Consider the following 23,969-nt stretch of genomic DNA (forward strand, 5'->3'; position numbering starts at 1 on the left):
AAACAGCTTGCCATATGAAGAGCATTTGATGGCTCTGTGCATGTATTCTCTGGAATTTAGAAGAATGAGGTGCATCCTAATTGAAATCTATCTAATGGAGAAAGGCCTAGATACAATGGATGTGGAAAGGATGTTTCCTATGGTGGGATTGTCTCAGATCAGAGAACATAGCCTCAAAATAGAGGGGTGTCCTTTTAGAACGGTGATGAGGAGGAATTTCTTCAGCCAGAGAGTGACGAATCTGTGGAACTCATTGCCACACGCAGCTGTGGAGGCCAAGTCTTAATGCATATGTAAGGCAGAAGTTGATAGACTGCTGATTGGTCAGCAGGGAAGGCAGGAGATTAGGGCTGAGAGGAAAAATGGATCAGCCTCGATGAAATGGCAGAACAGACTCGATAGGCCAAATGGACTAATTCTGCTGATATACCTTAAGGTCTTATAAACCAGCTTCTAATTTGATATACGTGCTGAGAGGATTTCCATTGTTGAAAGAAATGTTCCTAATAGGGAATAACTTTATACTGTATCAGTATCAGCTGTGTCTAATTTTAAAAGCTTGATATTATTTTCTATTTTTCACGATGATAAGCACAATGCTCCAACATTTACAAACATTTGTAATTATAATAGTTTTTATTGATCAAAAGACTGTGAAGTTATGAAATGAAAACAAAAAACATTAAAATATAGTAGGGAAAACTCCTTTTGTGATTAGGCTTTGAGGAAATGTCAATCTAAAGGGGGCATCTCACACACTACTTCTCATTATTGCTTCACATGTACACTTCGGCACATTACAAACATTATTGCTTCACTAGAAACTTTTGACATGTCCTTCTTTCTTTGGCAGTCCTTTGAGATCAAAGATGACATGGTTGCACTTTGGTTTTCTGGCCACATCTTACTGGCTGCCTGAAGTCTACCATGGTTGGTACGTGCAAAGAACATCTTATCTTCTCTGCCAGGAAGAACAAAGACAGCATAGAAGATGAAGAGGATATGCTAGAGGACTTATAATAGTGATCATCCTCCAGAAAGGAAACAACAGGAAGTGATACAGGATTTTTCAGCTGTCTACTACATGGAAAGTCATTGTCATGGTCCATCAGACTGGCCTCCTCCCAATGGCTGAAAATTTATTCACCAAATTGCTGTGTGTTCATTCAAAGGCTCAGTGGACACAATCTTCATGAGAAAACAGCAATAAGAAATATGCAAGCAGAATTATGCATGGTCTTTTACAACTTCACAAAAGCTTTTCACTCTGTCAATCAGGAAAGACTATGGAACACCCTGTACAAATTCAGCACAACCTTGTGTTTATTCACAGTAGCATGCAAATCATGATTCTAGCAAATGGGTTGCACTGAAGACTGGTGTTAAACAAAAATGCACCATTGCACTAACACTATTCTCAATCTTTATCATGTCATATTGAACCTAACTTTCAACCTCAGTTTCCCAGGAATAGAGCTAATACTCAGAACGAATAAGAAACTATTCAGGCTATAACACTTACACTCCAGAATCAAAATCACCCAAATCTCAGTATCAGTGAGGCTTACGTTAACACCCACAAGTTAAATGGCTCGCCCTGCATCACACTACCCTCTGAAAATAATGGTTCTTGATGAGACCCCTGAAAATCTGAACCACTTCCCACACCTCAGTACTTACAACTCAGCAATATCAAATATATCAAAGTTAAAATTCACCATTGTTTTCACTTCAGATTACAGACAGTTTTTGTCATATTCTACAGTTTATCTTCTCTGATGAAACAGCATGTTCATTATGGCAAGACTGTGCTCTGAACAACATTTCAGGAGAAGAGCCCATTGTAATTTGCCTTCCCTACCTCTTTGTTGCTGAACAAGCCTCGTAAGAGGATTGCACCCTTTACCACCCTGGCAATGAAGTTACCCAGCAGGATTAGTTTGTCTAATGCAGACCAGATTTTTTTCAAAATTGGAGTACAAGTCTTATCTCTCATCTGAAGCTACAAGGGTTGCAATAATGTCAGCAACATTTTGGCTCCTTTTTAGAATGAACCAAGGAATCATAAGATCTTCATTAGTTCCACGGAGGTTTGGGGGTTGGAGGGTGTAGTTGTTGATTCACTGCACTACCTTAATCTTAATAGCAAAGCTCGCTCATTCTGTAAGAAGACAGCATTCCCGCTGCCTTGACAAGTATACCAGTATTATTGTCAGAATATTAATCTGCCAGGGTGAGACAGCAGAGCTGTTCAGGACATTCACTGTTGAGATTGTCCTGGGATTTTAGGCTGCCATGGGAACATGCAGTACACTCAACAAATATTAAAGTTTGCTCCAACATTTATGGTGAGAATAAGCAATGCATTTGAAAATGGAACGATAATTTTCCCGAAGGAACTATTCAGGCAGTTCTTTTACAGGTAATAATGAGTTTTAAATAGGTGCAATCAGTTGTCAGCATTGTTGGATATTTGCTGTTAGTAGGATTCTACCAATAACAAGGTGTCAAGTGACTATATTTTCTGGCAAAAGTAATAATATTCTAAAGTGAATGATTTGTGAAAGAGTAGGCTTCTATTTTCTCAATACACCACACTATTTGGCAGACAGCCAATAGAAAATTATTTTCATGCTAACATGTTAAAAGCTCATTTTGACCCATTCTATCAGTGTCATTGGGCCTCAACATGCATATGTATTGAATGGCTTTAGGCAGCTGTTCTTGTTACCTGCTTAGGTAAAATAGCTAACGAAGGGATATTGGCAGCTTTCCGACAGTTGAGTAGCCTGGGCTACTTTAACACCATCCAATACACACAATTCCTATTCATTCAATAGATGACAACTGCCCTGGAAAGTTCAGGATGGAGTGAATACCTATGTGATAAATTGTAGAGCAAATCCAGGTTACTGAGGGTTAATATCATATTGTGCCGTTTATCTTTAGTTTGAAGTAACAAATGCATTGCTGAAGTCAATTTTACCAAATGACACTGCAAATGATGAAAGAGTAACATGTTTTTGATTAAAAAGGCCATAAACATGATAAATATTAGCTTCTGCAAATATCCATCTTGTTTATGCTGAAAATAATAGAGAGGTAATGGAGGATTTTGAAATTAGTCATCCTGTAATCATTGCTGGCTATACATTTTAACTGCCTTGAAGAAATCCAGGGTTTTGAGTGAAGTTTCTGCTTACAGGCATTGAGGCTACTAGCATGAAGGTGATAAATTTTACTGAATGTGTTTTCATGATGTGTTATAGCTGTATGTTGTGGCGTCTGATGGTTACCTTTGCAGCAAAGGTTGATTGTTCGAGAAAATCAGGCTCAAAATTGATGACCTGGAATTTGAGCTTCTAACACTGTGATGTATCAGGGAGGGGTTCAGTTACCTGGACATTGTATTTCAGGAAGCTGCCACACCCATTAAATGAACTACTTCATGTTCAGCCTGTGGCCAGGGGCAAGAGGATATCATGTGACTATGAGTGAGGCAGGTAAGGGGATCCAAGAAGTAGTGTTAGAAGAGCTTCGGATCTTGAAATTGCCCAGCAGGTTTGAGATGTTTGCTCCCTGTGTGGGCTGTAGGAAAGATGAACTGTGGCACCATGCTTCGGGGAGCCATTCAAGAGGGGAGAGAGAAGTGAAATGCAGTTGTAATTGGGGATAGTATCATCAGGGGAATGAACACAATATTTTGTAATAAGGATTGAGAGTCTCAAAAGGCCATGTTGTTTGCCTGGTGTCCAGGTTTGGGATGTCTCATCTGACCTGCAGAAAAGTTTGGAGCAGGAGGGGAAAGATCCAGTTGTCATAGTCTATTTGGGTACTATTGATGTAGCAAGAACAAGGAAAGAGGATCTGCTAAGAGAATTTGAGCTGCTGGGGAATAAATTAAAATCCAGAACTAAAAAGGTAATAATCTTTGGATTGTTATCTGAGCCATGTGTAACTTGGCAAAGGGTTAATAAGATCAGAGAGCTCATTGCATGGCTCAGAGATTGGTATGAGAGAAGTGGTTTGGATTCATGGATCATTGACACCATATTGGGTAAGGACAGAGCTATTTCGATGGGCCAGGCTCCACCAGAACCCGGCAGGGACCAGGGTACCTGCAAATCACAAAACCAGGACTAAGGATAGCACTTTAAACTAAATCATGGGTGGTCCAAGGGCTTGGGAAAATATGGATAAAGTAAAAAGAGACGGAGAGTTCAGAATAAAAAATAAGACAAAAGGTTTGGAAGGGGACAAGAATTTAACCTTAGACAATATGAAGGCAAAATTGAGAGGAATGCTGGTGAGTACATATAGGACTTGGAGGTGTTACATTTAAATGCACACGATATACAAAATAAGGTAGATGATCTTGTAGTGCAGTTAGAAATGAGCATCACAGAGTCACAGTTCAAAGATCATCACAGCAGGAGCTTAACATCCAAGGGTACACATTGTATTGACAAGACAGGCAGGTGGGCATGGGGGTGGAGTGGCTTTGCTGGTAAATATCAAATCAGATCCTCAGAAAGAACTGGCATAGGATCAGAAGATATAAAGTCCTTATGGGTAGAGTTAAAAAACTGCAAAGGTGAAAAGATCCTGATGGAGTTATATACAGGCCTCTGAGCAGTAGCCAGGATGTGGCGAACAAATCACAATGAAAGATAGAAAAGGCATATCAAAAAGACGATCTTATGATAGTCTTGGGGATTTCAATATGCAGGTAGATAGGGAAAATCAAGTTGGTGCTGGATCCCATGAGAAGGACTTTGTGGAATGTCTATGGGGTGGCATTTTAGAGCAGCTTGTGGTCAAACCCACTGGTGAAAAAGCAATTCCAGACTGTGTGTTGTGTAATGAACCAGATTATATAAGGGAACTTAAGGGAAAGGAACCTTAATGATTCAGTGATCATAAAATGGTAGAATTCACCCTGCAGGAAAAGAGGAGGAAGCTAAAATTGAATGTATCTGTATTACGGTTAAGTAAAAGCAACTACAGAGACATGAGAGAGGAGCTGGCCAAAGCTGATTGGAAGGGGACACTAGCAGCAATGATTGTAGAGCACCAATGGCTGGAGTTTCTGAGAACAATTTGGATGATGCACAATCAGTTCATTCCAAAGAATAAGAAGCATTCCAAAAGGAGGATGAAGCAACCATAACTCATAAGGGAAGACAAAGACAGCATAAAAGCAAAAGAGAGGGCATACAGTATAGTAAAAAATAGTGGGAAGCTGGAGGATAGGGAAGGTTTTAAAAACTAACAGGCAAAAAAAATCATAAGGAGAGAAAAAATGAAATATGAAGGTAAGCCAGTCAATAATATAAAAGAGAATACCAGAAGATATAAAAAGAATGAACAAGAGGAAATTGTGGACATTGGACTGCTGGAAAATGAGGCTGGAGAGGCAGTATTGGGGAATAAAGAAATGGCAGACAATCTGAATAAGTATTTACTTCAAACTTCACTTTCGAAAAAATCTAGCCACAAGCCAGAAACTTGAGAATGTCAAGGGGAAAGAAGTGTGTGTAGTGGCTATTATTAAGGAGGGGGTGCTTGTGAAGCTGAAGATCTGAAGATAGATAATTCACTTGGACCAAATAGACTACATCCAGGGTTCTGAAAGAGGTAGATGAAGAGATTGTGCAGTTATTAGTAATAATCTTTCAAGAATCATCACTCTGGAAAGGTTTGAGGGGACTGGGGAATAACAAATCTCACTTCCCTCCTTAAGAAGGAAGGGAGGCAAAAGACAGATAATTATAGGCCAGTTCACCTGACTTCAGTGGTTGGCATGATATTTGAGCCCATTATTAAAGACGAGGTTTCAGTGTACTTGGAGGCAGACAATAAATTAGGCCAAAGTCAGCATGGTTTCTTTAAAGGGAAATCTTGCCTGACAAATTTTTGGAATTCCTTGAGGAAATATCTGATGGGATCGACAAAGGGGGGTGAGTGGAGGTTGTTCACATGGAGTTTCAGAAGGTGTTTGACAAGGTACCACACATAAACTGCTAAACAAGGTAAGAGCCCATAGTATTACAGGAAAGATACTAGCAAAAACAGAAGATTACCTGACTAGCAGAAGCCAATGAATAGGAATAAAGGGGCCCATTGCTAGTTGGCTGCCTGTGACTAGTGGTGTTTCACACTAGTTGGTGTTGGATCCACTTCTTTTTGTGTTATAAGTTAATGATATGGATGATGGAATAGATAGCTTTGTGGGCAAGTTTGCCGATGATACTAAGATAGGTGGAGGGTAGGCAAATGCTGTTGAGGGAGCAGGCAGTCTTCAGAAGGACTTGGACAGATTAGAAAAATGTGCAAAGAAGAGATACAGTAGATGGAGTGCACTGGAGGGAAATCTATGGTCATGCACTTTCACAGAAGGAATAAAGGCATAAACGGGGAGCAAATTTAGAAATCAGAGGTGCGTGGCGCTTGGGTAGAGGAACGTGCAGCTTGAGTCGCTAGTAAGGAAGGCAAGTGCAGTGTTAGCATTCATTTTGAAAGGAATATCAGATAAAAGCATGTGGTGCGCATGCTTTATAAGGCATTGGTCAGCCCACATTTGGAGAATTGCAAGCAGTTTTAGGCTGCATAATTAGAAAGTGCTGGCATTGGACAGGGTCCAGAGGAGGTTTACGAGAATGATCCTGGGAATGAAAGAGTTAGTATATGAGGAGTTTTTGATGGCTGTAGGCCTGTACTTGCTGGAATTTATAAGAATAAGGGAAGATCTTATTGAAACCTATTGAATATTGAAAGGACTCGATGGAATGGACATAGAGTGGTTGTTTTCAATAGTGAGGGAGTCAAGGATCAGAAGGCCCAACCTCAGAATAGAAGGACATCCCTTCAGAACAGAGATGAGGAGGAATTTCTTTAACCAGAGGGCATTGAATCTATGAAATTCTTTGTATAGATGGCTGTGGAGGCTAAGTAATTGGGTATATTCAAAGTGAAGGTTAATAGATTCTTGATTCGTAGGGGCATCAAAGGCAATGGGTAAAAGGCAGGAGAACGGGGTTGAGAGAGAAAATAAATCAGTAATGATTGAATGGCAGAGTAGACTTGATAGGCTGAATGACCTAATTCAGTTCATATGTCTTATGATCTAATCACACTGATCTCACTCAGTTTTCTACATTGTGTTCCCAATGGATTTGTTTTTTTCTGGAAAAGTAAGACCAAGTGGATGGAAAGACCTTCATATGAATCTCTCTCATGATAATTCAAGCTTGAAGTTGCGCAGTATTAATGAATATAGGGTTGTTGCTTATGATATCTCAACTCTTTAAAGAGTTGTCTAATTAAAGAGTTGAGATATCATAAACTGCAATGTAGAAACTTGATTAGTTTAAATCTTCTGAAGCCATTGGTTAGATTACAGATTTGACTTTGGTCTAGAGTAATTTATTGGATAGCAGGTTTCCCTGCAGTAAATGTTGCTAAAAAGGGCTGTATCTCAGGGAAGTGTATCAAACTCAGCTTCAAGTTTACAGTCCAAGGTAACAGCTATTTAGTCTGGCTGTTTGCTGATGTAATTTCATAAAACATAAAATATTGTGGCACAAACTATTTATTGATATTAATTTATTGTTATGCATTTTTTTAAAAATCAACTTTCTGTGTTATTTCTTTTGAATTCTTCCTATTGCAAATTCCAGACAGCCTTTGATAGAGCTGGTTCTGGAAAACTGTTATACTTCTGTTATATTTTCTACCTGTATCACCATTATTGAGATGGTATACACTCGAACAGTATACATTACATCTGTAGATATAGAGACTAGTTAATGTTCTGTTAAGGACAGAATGTGTACCTTTACAATGGTGATTGAATTTCACCACGGTCGCTTATTCAATTATTTTCACTCCTAAACCCTACGTTATTGTAAATATGCATTTATCCTGAATTAACTGATAGCAATGTAACGAATGATTAAACAGAAATATCTATCCAAGAAATTCCATTCTGATTGAGACTGTCACTGGAATTTGGAAATAATTACAAAGTGATTATGTAGATATATGCCCATTTTAAAAGCTAAGATCATACTATCTAATTAGCAAATAACGGTTCAATTTATATTTCATTGGACGTTCATTGCTGGAACATACCTTTTTTTGTCTAGTATTAAGGTCTCAAGGTCAAACCGTAAGTATTGAGATTGTCAGTAATTGACAGCTGTAGGAGACTTTCATGCAGCTTGCTGGTCAGACATTGGAAAAGGGGACAATGGGCAAGAACACCAGCCAGTCTCTGACACTTAATAGAGTGCTGGGAAGACAAGGCGGAGGTTGCTGGTGCTGTTGTGGCACACAGAGTGATCTCAAGGAAAGTATGACAACAGTTTCCTGGTGGCACAAAAATTATTCTAAACTTTTAACTTGCTTTTTGGTTTCAAGTAATCTGTGGCAATCCTCTGAAGAGTTGCTAGTTTAGCCATTTGGGTCGAAAGGCACCATACCCAATGGCACATGTGCACCAGTTTCATCATGTGAATGTACTGCTCGTGATTTAGTGTGATTCTTGTCAAAGCACCATTAAAGATCCCAGCAACAGGAGATCCAAGGGTAACTGAATGATGATTGACTCCTCCAGTGGTTTTTTGTTGCTCCAATTTCTTATCACTTCTGTTTAACATCTTCCTGTATTTTAAAGATTTCTATTAATAATTACCAATATAATTAATAATGTTATTAATTAGGCATTGATAATGTCTTATTATTTTTGCCATTATTATGTCTAATAATAATAGACACAGCAATTTCAATACTTTGTTCATTCTAATGGAATATTTGTTTAACTTTAACTCATTAACACTAGCATCTGAAAATAATAATTTTTTGGCATTGATGATAAAATGATTTATGAAAATAACTCTGTAAGCTAATGTTTTTAACAGGAAAACAAGGAGAATAGTAGAATAGAGGATATAGGGGGAGCCTAATGGAAAGACAATGGTGGGATTGACCCAACTGAAGAAAAGCCGAATGATTCCTGTAATTTTATTAAACAGTTATAATTTTGTACTTGTACATATCATTATGACCTCAGAAATATTGATAAGTAGATACTCTAGAGAATTAAAAAGCTTCAATTACTTGCTGTCAAACAGACCATCACTGGGGAGCACATGTGTGTTGCCTTTGCCAACCAGAAACTTGATTCTATCGTAGAAGAGTCTTGGAGGATGGAAGGGAAAGGGCAATTGGCTTTGCTGAATCAGATCAAGTGGGTCAGGTGATCCTTGGCAGAGCTGTCCGGTGTAACAAATGCTTTGTCTGCAACAGTCTGGGTCCATGCAGTCTGTTAAACCATCTGGAAGAAAACAGAAGTGAAATATGAGGCCTTTCTTTTGAAAATTACTATTTTAGCACCATTTTCATAATATTTTGCTACAACCAACATATTATCAATGGGACAAACAAAGGAAGTTTCCTTTTATTCACATAACATGTCATTGTGTATTTTGATATATTTAAGACATGCAAGAAGTGTTATAAAAAAAGTTAATTAATAAGATAGGAAGTGAGTCCCTTCCCTTTTGAAGGTGTGGTCTGATGTTTGGATGTATTTCCAGGTCTAATGGCTCCTCTGCTCTATCTTCATAGCCATATTCATTGTTATAATTATAGAGTAATACAGCATTGCATGTGAGATGCTTTGTCAACAGGTTCAATAACTCCTTTTATCCTGTTTTTGTTTTATATTCACTTGACCAGGGATCATTCACTATACAGTACATCAGACAGTATGCATAGTTCAGTATACATAGGGCAATTTTCTCAACAAATTTAAGATGACTGACATCATCTTTTCCATCACTATTTATAATTTAGTTTCCAATATCTGTAACTTTTAATCAATAAAATATCTTTGCCATGTACTTTACAAGTCTGATTTCTGTGTTGCAATCTTCCTACTTGCTTTCAACATTAGGGACTGGTCAGTATTAAACAGAACAAGAAATCTTCATTAGTACAATTCACAAAACTGTATATGTGATACACAGCAATCATTGGTAGGGTTTCGGCCCGAAACGTCGTCACTACCTCTTCCCATAGATGCTGTCTGGCCTGCTGAATTCTGCCAGCATTTTGTGTTTTTTAATAAAAAATCAACTTGATTTCTGGGAGCATGATGACACAAAATTTTCTGAAGGCTATAATCCATTTTATAATTGAATCACTGCATTTGAGAACAGTCTGTCCTTGGATGATGGCTTCTTTAATGAGTCACTCTCGCTTTTTTTTCGACCAGAACCAACAAATATTACAACTTTTGTATAAAATTTATCCCAGTAGGTTGCACAAAAGGTTAAGAACAAATACGGAAAATAATGTATTAAGCTAAGAGAGTGCACGGTTTATTAGTAAGGTTTTGAAGAGACAGAAGAAGTGAGCGAGAGTGGCTTCCAGGTAACGGATTGGTGAAAGGTGTGCCACTGTTAGCGAAACAAGGGGAAGAAGGCAGTATCAAAAGCTGGAATTATAGAAGAGAATAGCTTAAGATGGTAGTGGTAACTGACTAAAATAAAAATCCATTAGTCTAGCATGGTCTGGACTTTAGTCCCAATTTCCAAGCCAATAATATGACACACAGTTAATTCACTCTTTTAAGATGTTTCACAGCAGAATAATACATCTTCCAGTGATCATGATGCATTTAAAGGGATCATACAAAACATAACAAGGTAACTTTGGAGACAGTATTACCAAATGAAGTAGGTGAGTTTAAAGGGGCTACATGTGCTGTGAGTGAACAGAGTGCATGACAACATCATCCAGCGAGTCAGAACATTCAGGATTGTCACAATTTCGCTAAAATGATGTTTAACTTTTCTTTCCTTTGCACTGAATATTTTCAAAAAATATGGATGTTAAAATATCTGTTCTGCAAAGGAGTTACAATTATTGAACACATAATACTAGCACAATATATAAAGGATGATTGTCATTGTGGTTATTAAATTATTAAAAGTGGTAAAAACAATAAGACAGATGAAATTGATGAGAAAATTGGAATTGCTATATGAGGTAGCTGATGCCTGCTCTGGGAGCCAAACTTTGATGCAGTGGAATAAATGAGAGGCAAATGAGAGTATTGTAACTAATTAGGGGTCATTTATATCTGACTTCATCATGTCCAGCTGGCCTGCAAACCTCCACCAGAGCAGCTCCAGCTACACTAATAAAAGTCTTGCGAGAGGAAGTTAATGATTAATATGCTTTATGTCATCCTTGTTCATGCAGGATGCAAACCTTGGTCAGTAGAACCACAGAAGGAACAGGGCTATCCTTCATAATGGATGAAGCAGAACCACAGAAGAGGTCTGAACTTCGTATGTGACTCATGAGTCTTCTTGTTGGTACTGAAATACTAATGTGCAAACAATTTTTATGTAACAAGTCACTGTTACCTAACTTGCCAAATATGAATTTATTGAAAAATGGGTTTACCTGCTTTTGATTCAACAAAGTGCCCTTCCTACACTCACTAAATTATAAGTCAAGTTCTGAATTAGAAGTCGTACAAAAACCATTCAACGTAAGTTTGAAAATGAGCCGTTGGTGATATGTAGAGTTGAGAACAAAAAGCCAGGGAGATTAAAATGGAAACACCTAGTACAATAAGTTTGCATCAAGCACCCAGATATTAGCTCATCCTGAGGGGAGTTATCATATAGTAGCTAACATCAAACTTATTTTTCTTCTAATTAGGCAATAGCAATCATGAAGTCCCATTGGCCTCCTTAGCTTCAGCTAACTCAGCATGTGTTGAAACACAAACCATTCCTGGCATGGAATTCTCAACAGCTACATCTTCTGGAAAACATATTTTGCTGCATCTTTAAGTCTGTTCTGCAGAGCTAGATGGCACATGAACTAGTGCAGAATGTTTTGGAGCATTTTGCTGATATGTACATTACAAATATTATCTGGTTTTAACTCCTAAACGTATCTCTCAGTTTAGCAGATTTTTTTTCAGTTCAGAACACACCGCAAAGTGTTTCATCATACACAAAGAAGATTAGTTGTTGTAAATCTGTAACCCAATTTTTTTAACCAGGGACTGATAAAGTATTAAATTCTAGGTTTCATTAGAGTGCAGTTCCATCAAATTTGATGCCTTAATGTTGCTTTGCCTGTTTTGCATGAATTGATCAGCAGATGGGTTCATGGGCTGAAGCTCAGTTATGTTCCCAGATCTGTGACATTAAGTGGAGCAGTTCATATGGTATCCAGTGCACTGACAGTATCATTGGTCTGCAATTGCAGCCTAGAAACCTGACATATTCACTGATATTATATCACTATCCAGAATCCTGATACTGTCATGCAATGTGCAATAGCCATATATTTTGGATATATTTTTCTATTGAATACACTTCTAATGTGAAAAGTAAACTCTCAGGTTGTCATTTTTCCACCTGATGGCTGCGAAAAATAATGTAAATCTTCCCTGCAACATTAATCTAATTTTTAAAAAATCTGCATTTGTTTAATTATATCTTTCAGCATTCTGTATCATCCTGTCAATCTGAACAAGAACTCAAATGTCCTGTGAAATACTTAATTTATTGTTTGACCTCCATAATGTGCAAGATTTTGGGGAACTATAATTACCTGTTTATTTTAAAACAAAATTATGTGAAGCTTTTTAAAATTATATTTGCAATAACTATGAAAAAGAATATGGTCACTACTGTATTGATATTCATAGTCAGTTCTAATAAAAAAACATATAATTCTAATATTTATTCAATCCAAAGGAATTCATCATTATAGTGACTCAAAAGACCAACTGGTTTCTAGCTTTTTATAGCTCTTCCATTCAATTAACTTTTCATGAACCTCAGGTGTGGCATGAGTAATTCAACAATAACTTGGATGTGCTTTACAAAGTAATTACTCGATAACTCATAGAATATAATATAGATTAAGTTCCCCCCACCATTGACCTAAAATAAAATCCTTGCAATTTGGGATTAACAATGATGTTGGCAGTGGTGTTTTTCTTTGCAGTTTGTGTCTGACAACAGTATTATAAGGATGACAAATCAGGTACAGTGTTGGGCAAGCAGCGATGTGTTCCAAGCGATAAACTTCCACTTTTTAAATCCAAAATCGGTGAATGCTGTGCTGTACTAAACTGTAATTCCCCAACCTTTGAATTTCGATCTCTAGTCTAGTTGACTGAAGGGCATCAATTTGTTGTGGGTACAATAGGCAACAGTGAACTAGTTCACTTTATTGTCTTTCTCACTGAATGGGAATACAGTCTACAGCGAGAAAATGCTCTGGGGGTCTAACTTGCTGCCATGGAAGAAGGAACCATCAATTTAAGTGGACACATGCTTATACGAAATAACTATTATGATACCAGGAAACCACTGATGCAACACACAGTGTGGTATCAGTTTGCATACTATTGGAGAAGCCATCTGTTTGTATTGCACGTGCATTGTTGAAACAATGTTATTGATTGGCTTCCAAAATAAAACTTAGTGGTTTGGATATTATGGTAAAAATAAGAGTGGCTATCAGTATTCACCATCATTAAAGAGTATGCCTGACAACAATTCTTGACAACTGCACAAATGTAGTTTAATATAGAATTCAGGAAGTTATTACTCAATTTTCCTTGCTCAGTCGGAAGCTTTGCATTGAATTGAATAAAAAATATGAATTCTTTGGAATTTTTTGGTATAGAAAATTATGGATTTCTGGGTAAGTATAGTTAAGGCCAAGCTTAGCCAGGCTTTCATCATGAAATGAAGTAAGGAATTTGGAATGGATAGGAAGGTGGATGAAATAGAGTTTGATCCAAGGTCCTTCTGTACAATTCTCAGCCGTCTAGCAATTATTGTGTATGCAGTATTTGTCTCATTTTCCTGTCCCAAATGCTCTTCCTTATACTAGATTGATTTCTGTTCAGTAGAATTTTCCCCCACCTTATTTGTCCATTGTTATCTCTTTTATTACAAAGTACATACTTTCTTGTTTTGACAGTAATCACTTCCAGTAAAGCTAGAAAATAATATATCATTGAGGGCAAACAAGAGTCTGCCACAGCTTTGAGCAATGGTCAATCAGAGAGATTAGAAGCCTGAGAAGATGTAGATCCACTCAGGTTTGCTGTTCAAGTGAAAAAGGCAGCAACTCGCGGCAGTTTTGGACCTTTGAGCAGTGGCCAATCAGCATCTGGGATTGATTGATAAGAACAAATTAAAGCAAAGTGGGCATCCTCTCAGAGGCCGTTGTTGGAGTGGAGATTTTGGGGCTTTAGCTCTTCTAAGCTTCTGTATGGAGAAGCTTGAGTCAGAGAAGGCAAAATCACTGTAGGTAGAGTTTCTCTTCCCCTTCCTTACATTTGCTCATTTAGAACAGTGGAGGTGCCAGGAAGAATGGCTGAGTGCTCATCTTGTGGGATGTGAGAAGGCAGAGAGAACCCCAGTGTCTCTGACGACTACACCTGTGAGAAGTGCATCCAGCTGCAGCTTCTGACAATCCGTGTTAAGGAGTTGGAGCTGGAACTGGATGAACTCCAGAACATTCAGGAGGCTGAGGGTGTGATAGATAGGACATATCAAGAGGTTGTTACACCTGAGATTCAGGATACAGGAAACCGGGTGACAGAGAGGAAAGGAAAGGGGCTTAAACTGTCAGTGCAGTGTATCCCCATGCCCATCCCCTTCAACAACTGGTCTATCACTTTGGATACTGTTGGGAGGGGATGACCTAGCAGAGGAAAGTCACAGCGGTCAGGTCTTTGGCAAAGAGTCTGACTCTGTGATTCAGAGGGAAGAGAGAGAAGAAGCACGCTGTGGTGTGGTTCATTAGTTAGGGATAGAGAAAGGAGCTTCTGTGGACGAGAATGAAATTCTCAGATGGTATGTTGCCTCCCGGGAGCCAGGGTCTGGGACATCTCTGATCAAGTCCTCTGCATTCTTAAATAGGAGGGTGAACAATCAGAGATCATGGTCCAGGCAGGTACCAATGACAAAGTTAGGAAGAGTGACAAGTTTCTGCAAAGTGATTTCAGGGAGTTGGGTGCTAAGTTATGTAATCTCAGGATTATCATCAATGCCATGTACTAGTGAGGTCAGAAAAAGGAAGATTATACAGTTTAACACATATCTAAAGAGTTGGTGCAGAAGAGAGGGCATAAAATCTCTGGATTATTGGGCTCTCTTCCAGGGACGGTGGGACCTGTAAAGAAAAGACAGTTTGCACCTAGTGGGAAGGTTTGCTAGTGCTGCATGGGGGCAGTGGTAGTGGGGGGTGGGGTTAAACTGGAGTTGCAGGGGGGTGGGAACTAGAGTGCCAGAACAGTTAGAGGAGTGGTTGTGGAGACAGATATTGATAACACCTCAGACGAAGCCAGCAATCCAAAGATTGAGCATAGTGCAACCAATGTCTCGAGCTGCATATATTTCAATGCAAGAAGTATCACTGGAAAGGCGGATGAGCTCAGGGTATGGATCAACACCTGGAATTATGATTTTGTAGCCCTTAGTGAGGCTTAGTTGGGGCAGGGTTGACAGCTGGAAAAATGGGCTGAGAATGACAGATGGAATTTAATGCAGACAAGTGTGAAGCATTGCACTTCAGCAGGACCAACCAAGGTAGGTCACAACGAATGGTAGGGGTCTGAGGAGTGTGGTAGTGCACAGGGATCTGGGGAGAGTAGGTCCATAATTCATTAAAAGTCATGTCCCAGGTAGATAGGACCGTAAAGAAAGCTTTTGGCATATTGGCATTCATAAATCAAAATATTGAGTGCAAAAGATGGGATGAAATGTTGAAGTTGAATAAGACATTGGTGAGGCCTAATATGAAGTATTGTGTGCAGTGTTGTTCACCTACTTACAGCAAAGATGTAAATAAGTTTGAAAGAGCACAGAGAAAAATTTACAAGGATATTTCCTTGTATAATGTATAATTTAGGAGGACCTAAATTATAAGAAAAGATTCATTAGGTTGGGATTTTATTCCTTAGAAGACTGAGAGGAGATTAGATAGAGGTATGCAAAATTATGGGAGGTATAGATAGGGTAAATGCAAGCAGGCTTTTTCCACCGAGGTTGGGTGGGAACTAGAGGTCATGGGCTAAGGGTGAAAGGTGAAACATTTAAGGAGAACATGAGGTAAAACTTCTTCACTCAGAGGGTCATGAGGGTGTGGAACAAGCTGCCAGTACAAGTCCATGCGAGCTCAATTTCAATGTTTAAGTGAAGCTTGATTAGCTATATGGATAGTAGTGGAATGGAGGACTATGATCCGGGGGCAGCTCGATGGGAGTAGCAGTTTAAATGGTTTCAGAATGGACTAGATGGCCCGAAGGGCCTGTTTCTGTACTGTACTTTTCTATGACACTATGACTGGGAACTGTCATCAAACAAACACACAAAAAACCTACCAGAATTACAAGACAACCTGAGGGGCTCATGAGAAAGAAAACCTGAAGGAAATCAGAATTTATTGTAAAAAATGTGTTTTGAAAGTGGAGCCTTTTGTGGATGCATCAGTTTTTATCTTTCAAACTTCAATAAGTAGTGTAATGGCTCCTGCAGTATAATCAATAGCAAATATGATCCCACAATTTAAGAAAGGAGAGAAAGAGAATACAGGGGACTATTGACCTTTGAGCTTAATGTAAGTAGTTGGAAAAATACTGGAATCTATGAAATAGGATGTAATAATAGAACATTGAGAAAACAAATAATAACTTTGAGCAGTGCCAGCACGGATTAGGAAAAGGATATTTATTTGTCTAATCTATTGGAGCTCTTTAAGGGTGTGATTGGTAGAATAGATAAGGTTATAACCATATAACAATTACAGCACAGAAATAGGCCATCTCGGCCCTTCTAGTCCATGCCGAACACTTACTCTCACCTAGTCCCACCGACCTACACTCAGCCCATAACCCTTTCCTCTCCATATACCTATCCAATTTTTTTTTAAATGACAAAATCGAACCTGCCTCTACCACTTCTACTGGAAGCTTGTTCCACACAGCTACCACTCTCTGAGTAAAAAAGTTCCCCCTTGTGTTACCCCTAAACTTTTGCCCCTTAACTCTCAACTCATGTCCTGTTGTTTGAATCTCCCATACTCTCAATGGAAAAAGCCTATCCATGTCAACTCTATCTATCCCCCTCATAATTTTAAATACCTCTATCAAGTCCCCCCTCAACCTTCAATGCTCCAAAGAATAAAGACCTAACTTGTTCAACCTTTCTCTGTAACTTAGGTGCTGAAACTCAGGTAACATTCAAGTAAATCTCCTCTGTACTCTCTCTATTTTGTTGACTTAGACCATTATTTGATGTTGCATTCCCAAGGGGTAGAGAGGTGTTGCATATGAGAAATTTCCCATGTCCCGACATAGCATAGTCCCCACTGGGAGCGACAGATCACCAAACCTTCCCAAGTCAAATCTACTTGAGCTAGTGAATGTGAATATTCAGATTCTTGATAAGGTCTGGCACAGGAGGTTGATCAACTTAGTTAATATACAAGAAACTGGGATAAGTGATTAAGAACTGGTTAACAAAGAAAGTGAATAAATGGGTCTTCGTCATTTTGCCAAGTGAGTGGGAATAAAGGAGGTCTTTTCTGGTGGGGTGCCAGTATCTAGTGGTGTTTCTTAGGGTCAGTATTGGGACTGCTGCTTGCAGATGATACCAAGCTAGGTGGAGGGGTAGGTAGTGCTGAGGAAGCGATGTGATTGCAGCAGGACTTAGACAAATTGGAAGAAAGGGCAAAATAAGTGGCAGATGGAATACAGTGTTGGAAAATGTACGATAATGTATTTTGGTAAAAGGAACAATAGTGCAGACTATTATCGAAATAGGGAGGAGGTTCAAGCTTCAGAGGTGCAGAGGAACTGTGTAGTTTTCATGCAAGACTCCCAGAAGGTTAATTTATGGGTTGAGTCTGTCGTAAAGAAGGCAAATGCAATGTTAGCATTTATTTCAAGGGGAATAGAATATAAAAACAAGGAGATAATGCTGAGGCTTTCTCAGACACTAGCCAGGCCACACTTGAAGTATCATCATCAGTTTTGGGGCTCTGATTTCAGAGATGATGTATTTTCATTGGAGAGAATCCAGAGGAGGTTCACAAGAATGGTACAGGAAATGAAGGGGTCAAAATATAAGGAGTGTTTGTCAGTTTGGGGCCTGTACTCACTGGAATTTAGAAGAATGCAGCAGGATTTCATTGAAACCAACTGAATGTTGAAAGGATTAGATAGGGTGGATGTGGAGAGGATGCTTCCAGTCGTGTGGGTATCCAGAACTAGAAGGCATAGCCTCAAAACTGAGGGGCAACTTTTTAGAACAGAGGTAAGGAGGAATTTTTTAGCCAAAGAGTAGTGAAGCTGTGGAATACTCTGTCACAGACTGTCATGGAGGCCAGGTCTGCAGGTATATTTAAGTTGGAAGTTAAGTTTCCTGAGCGGTCAAGGTGTCAAAGGATATAGTGAGAAGGCAGGTGTATGGGGTTGAATGGGATTCAGGAGCAGACTTGATGGGCTGAATGGCCTAATTCTGCTCCTGTGTCTTATGGTCTTTTGGTGATTAGTGATTTACCACATGAATTGCATGTTAGCCTCCAATGTTTTACAAATTACTTTAATGATTTGGTGATTAGCCAACATATTACATTTCGAAGTTTGCTGATGATACAAAATTGTGTGGAATTGTGAGTAGAGGGGAAGGAGGCATATGCAAACTAAATGAGCGTGCGATAGCATGGCAGATGGAATATATTATGGGGAAAATACAAAGCTCAATTCAGTTTATTGTAATTCAACTGTACACATGTATACCACCATACAAAACAAAGTACTTCCAGATCAAGGTGCACAACACGATACATAAACCCCACACACATAATACATAAAGTAATATTACCACAAATAAATTAATAAACAATAAGGTGCATAAATAATACAAGATAAAAAGTAAACAGTATAATGCTACTGCTGCTTCATACATGATGAGACTGTCTGAAGAAATTCGCACGTCTTGGCAGGGAGTTCAGTAGTCTTACGGCCTGGGGGAAGAAGCTGTTTCCCATCCTAAGTATTTTTTAACTTGTGAAGTATTGAGAAATGTTGATGTTTTAAGATGCTTTGGGAACTGCATACACAATCACAGAAGCTAACAATTATGTGTAGCAAGGATTTAAGAAGGAAAAAGCTATGATGAAAATTTGAATGCATGACTGAAAATGTCTTATTGCAATTAGTCAAACTACACTTGTACCATTGTGTACGTAAACACAAGAGATTCTACTGATACTAGAAATACAGGACAATTGGATTACCAATGTCTGAAGCTGCTCTGAACTATTGTATACATGCTTTGCCTTTCCTTACTGTAAGCAGATATACTTGTCTCGGAGGCAGTACGGGAAAGAATTACCAGTCTATAGCTAGGATGGGGGGCTTGCTGAATGAGAAGAGATTAGGTAGAAATGGCCAGTAAGAGCCATCACAAGAGCTGATCACACTGAAGCATTTTTACAGAGCTCAATGGGGTGGTTGCTTCTCTTGGGTGAGCAGTCTAAAACCAATTGTCTCAATTTCCAAGTAAGGAATAAACCATTTTGAACTGACACTGAGGAAAAATTCCTTCATTCTGAAGATAGAGGCTCTCTGGTATTTTCTAGCTCTGATAGTTGTGGGAGCTCAGTAACAATGAGATTGATAAATTTCAGCATATTAAAGGAATGAAGTGATTTGACAACAGTGCAGAAAAATGACAAATAAAACACTGACAAAACTATAATAGCACTGAGCAGTGTCAACATGGATTTATGAAAGGGATATTACCTTTGACCAATATTGGAGCTCTTTAAGGATGTGATTAATGGAATAGATAAGATGGCTGCAGTGGATGTGGTTATATTGGTAGAAGGTAGAAATGATTGCCATTATAGTGATTTATGTCAAAGCTGGCTCCCAGACGAGATACCTATTCTATCAATAATTCTTATGTTCATATGGGTTTATTCTTATTTCTTATTGGCTAATGCAACATGAATTTTTATTGGTCTTTTTAAACTGCCTCAACAGCAAGTATATCTGTTTGTGGCAAAGACACCAAAACTATACACACAGTAGTCAAAGTGCAATCTGACCAAATGTCTTATATAATTGCAGTAAGACATCAGTAATTAATCATCCAAATACTATTTTAACAAAAAACAACATGCCTTTTAACTGACACAAGGTTGTTCTGAATTTCTAATAAATTCCAGAGCAGAAGCCACAAAATTTTTATGGACATGTGTAAGAGGCGGATGCCACTTAGTCAGTGTGGATCCCAAAGTATGGTTGGGTGAAAATGAAAGTAATGACTACTTATTCAGTGTTTTTTTTTGGTCTATATAAATCAAACTGCTCAAGGACTGATCCGAGGTTGTTTGTATTAATGCATAAATTAAAGTGATTCAGTTATTGAGAGTTTTACATTTGGGACAACAACCAAAACCAAAAATGTATGTTTTGACTAGAAAATGAGGATAAAACCCATACTTTATAAACTAATTTGGAAGGTAACCTTGAACATGGGTCATATCTCATGAATTGTGATCTGAAGGAAAACCAACATTAATCTGCATGCATTTTCCATAAATTGATTTTTTTCCTCAGAAAGATATCATGAAATGACTCATTTTTTCTCTCCAACGATGTCTGAGGGAAATGTGTCTATGTTCTCAACGATCACAAAGCATTCTGAAGTCTATTAAGATTTTAATCCACTGCACGATAAACACCAAATGCATTATCTATCATTGGGAGTCAGACAGTTTGGAAACTGAATTGCTTTGCTACAAATGCATTTACATATTGAAAATGGAACATGACAAGAAAGGACAAGAACACCGAGTGATAGCTGGGAATGATGTGCCTTACTGTGGTAATTATTTCTTCAGTTGTCATTTTGAAGCTTTCACCAGCCATTTGAACAAACAGGAGAAGATGAAAGATGACAATCCACAGAAAAACATGAATTCCATAAAATAATCATTTTGCACAAGCTCAGTTTACTTTTACCATTGCCCTTTTTGAAAGCTAAATGAAGGATTGTTAAAATATATTTAGTGGTTTTGCCTTTAGATGGAAGATGCATTTGTTGCAGCCGGCCTAATTTTGCTATCTCTGTACATTAGTCCACAGCTTACAATCACATAAACATCATTCACAGAATATTTTCTTATGTGGTGTATAACCATGGATGTTCATAGCAGAATATATTATACTATGCTCTTATTAATAATTAATAATTACTGGAAACAAAGGTGGGGAGAACATTGGTGGAGAAATAAACTTGTTAAGACAAAACCAATGTTGAAACACACTCTATTCTGCAATGGGAGGCCATATTTTTATTTCACATGCGATTATGGGATGGGGTGGAGAGGACTAATCAGCCCAGGGTGTCACTGTTAGAAACTTCATTATGAAGTATTTCCAAAATTGGCAGTGGTCAACTTTGAGATTGATAAAGAACAATGCTAAAAAATCAATTTTGAACTAATTGTTTCAAGTTATATTGTCAAACATATTAAACCAAACATTACCTTTTCATTTAGTAAGTGAATGTTATTATAATTGTTTTCACTTCTGCATATATAGTAGTCTGGTCAGATCACCCACTATCTACGCTTCCACTGAAATGGATTTAAATTAATGCATAATTGCATTGTTCCAAACATTACAACAAATGTTGTTAAGGTCATACAATGACATTAACTAAAATAATCCAATGATTATTATTAACAAATAGCGAATTGTTCCAAAAGTGTGTTTGGATGTTATCTCACCATAGGCTAGTACTTCACAGTGTGAGCAAGGATCTCTGATATTGTTCTTGAGAACTGTGCATTCATAAACAGAATTTGCATTCCTTTCATTAGTATATAGTTTTGTGTTCCTCATTGGGTATAAGACTGTATGATAATTTAACTGCATCAAATGAAGGGAAACAGCTGTTCACTTGTTGTTCTATTCACAACCAGATACAGTATGAAAGCTCCAGAAGGCTGGAGTATTCTGAAAGAACCAACTCAAAAATACATCATAAAATTTTAAGAAGTGAGAGAAAATATTTTGCTTTAATTGTCCTCCTTTTCTATAAAGCACTTTTTTTTCAAACTAATATAGAATGTTATTTCATGGTAAAACTCTGATAATCCAACATGCTCATGATTTTGGTGGCTCCAGATTGACACATTTTCTGGAGTATTTGGTGTTACAGAGGATTCTGGCTAATCGGGCCATTGGCTAATCGGGGAAGCCACTTATTTGGGATAACTAATCATAATTGAGAAAATAGCCGGGGTTCCTTTCGTTTATTCAGGACACTATGCCATTTAATTGGGGCAGAGATTGTTGCTGAACAGTTTCTAACTAACGTCAGACAGGTTTACTTGTGTAGCCGTTAGACACTACACCATGGTTAGAGTGATCAGTTTTTAATTAGCGCCTGTTGTGTGTGCTTGTGTTCAAAAAGTAGTAATTTTTGTTGCAGATAGTTGGCAAGAAATAAGCAGTAAAACAATTCAGAATTCTTTTGCTCACTGCAGGTTCAAGCATTCAGAATATGATTTCACTACTTCAACAAATTAGGGGCTGTGAAGAATTTGAAGGCATCGACAAACATTTTGAACATCACAATGAAAATGAAGATTTGGAGGATTAAATCATCAATAGCATTATATGAAGGCAGTCCATTATCTGCACTAGGTGCCTGTGCTAATTTGTTTATTGTGTACACTGGATGAATTCCTTTGAACTAATACACAGTTTTATAGTACTGTAGTAGCATTGATAGTGTAATTTGTTCTGTATTTCATTTTAAATGTTACTCAGTAAGATGGTAGTTTGCCTTTTTTAAACACACTTTTATATATTTCTGTGAAATTTCAGCTAATTGGGGCAACTGCTTAATTGGGCCAAAATGTACTGGTCCCTGTGTCCCAATTAACTGGAATCCACTGTATTTGATTTATATTCCAACCCAATTCTAACTCACGTTTATTTTACAAGTTGCACAGTAACTTTAAAAGAAGCACAGGAAGAAGGGCATTTGTGAGTTTGAAGTGAATACATTAACTTTCATTGAGATGAGTTTTGGGGCATTCTGGAATGAGACCTTGCCAAATTTTAAGGGAACTTGTAAACTGGGGTAACCTGTAAATTTCAAATGGGTGGAGAAAAACAATTATTTATCGGTCAGTTATCAAATCACTAGTGGAATCTTAGAGTTTTACTGTATTTAAGATGATGTAATCAGTGAGGAGAGAGCTGGCAGCTTAGTGGTTGAATATATTAAATAATATATAAGAGAAGATGTGCAATGGTTTGGCCTAAGTTAGTTAGTTTAGACCAGACAAGTAGCACAGGGATATTCTAATTTGTGTCAATTTTTATAAGCAAGAAAAAAACTTATTTGTTGCATCCAGACTGTAAACAAGGATATATGTTTGACGAGAATATGGCCAAGCTTGGTTATGAGGATATTTTTAGGCTGAATTACTTTTAAATGTTCACTGTCTTTGTTCACCTCTTCCTTTCTCTCTGTTCATACAAACACTTCTGAACTCTCAGTACATACAACACTGTATAAAAGCACCTGGTAACGATTTGGGAAAAGTTGAATGACAAGATTGGGAAGGCATTAGGAACATTCAAATTGTTAATTACCTCCATCATTATCTCTGTGGTCATCACACTTCATTTCCATAACGACATTGCATCCTGTCCCACTCCAACCTGCTTGGCAGACACAGTGCCATCCATTCTGGTCCAGTGTACATCTTCCATTTCCATTGCATAAGCCAGGACATCCCTCTGTCCAAAACAAAGTTTCAACAGTTGATAATAACAAATAATTTTGTTCAAGTAAAATGTAATATGCATTTATGAA

At 38.0% G+C, this 23,969-nt stretch overlaps 1 protein-coding gene across 6 annotated transcripts in view; it reads right to left on the minus strand.

Annotated features, from left to right (window-relative positions):
* Positions 1-23,969, minus strand: part of tenm1 (teneurin transmembrane protein 1) — a 2,244,326-nt gene that overhangs the window by 193,330 nt on the left and 2,027,027 nt on the right. For all 6 annotated transcript variants that reach the window (XM_073058035.1, XM_073058034.1, XM_073058032.1 and 3 more), the window contains 2 exons: positions 23,747-23,893; positions 9,121-9,337 (listed from right to left, as the gene is read on the minus strand). In XM_073058035.1, the coding sequence (XP_072914136.1) occupies positions 9,121-9,337; positions 23,747-23,893 (364 nt within the window). The remainder of the gene's footprint in view (positions 1-9,120; positions 9,338-23,746; positions 23,894-23,969) is intronic.

This window comes from Hemitrygon akajei, chromosome 10 (assembly GCF_048418815.1).
Source record: "Hemitrygon akajei chromosome 10, sHemAka1.3, whole genome shotgun sequence".
Classification (NCBI taxonomy): domain Eukaryota; kingdom Metazoa; phylum Chordata; class Chondrichthyes; order Myliobatiformes; family Dasyatidae; genus Hemitrygon; species Hemitrygon akajei.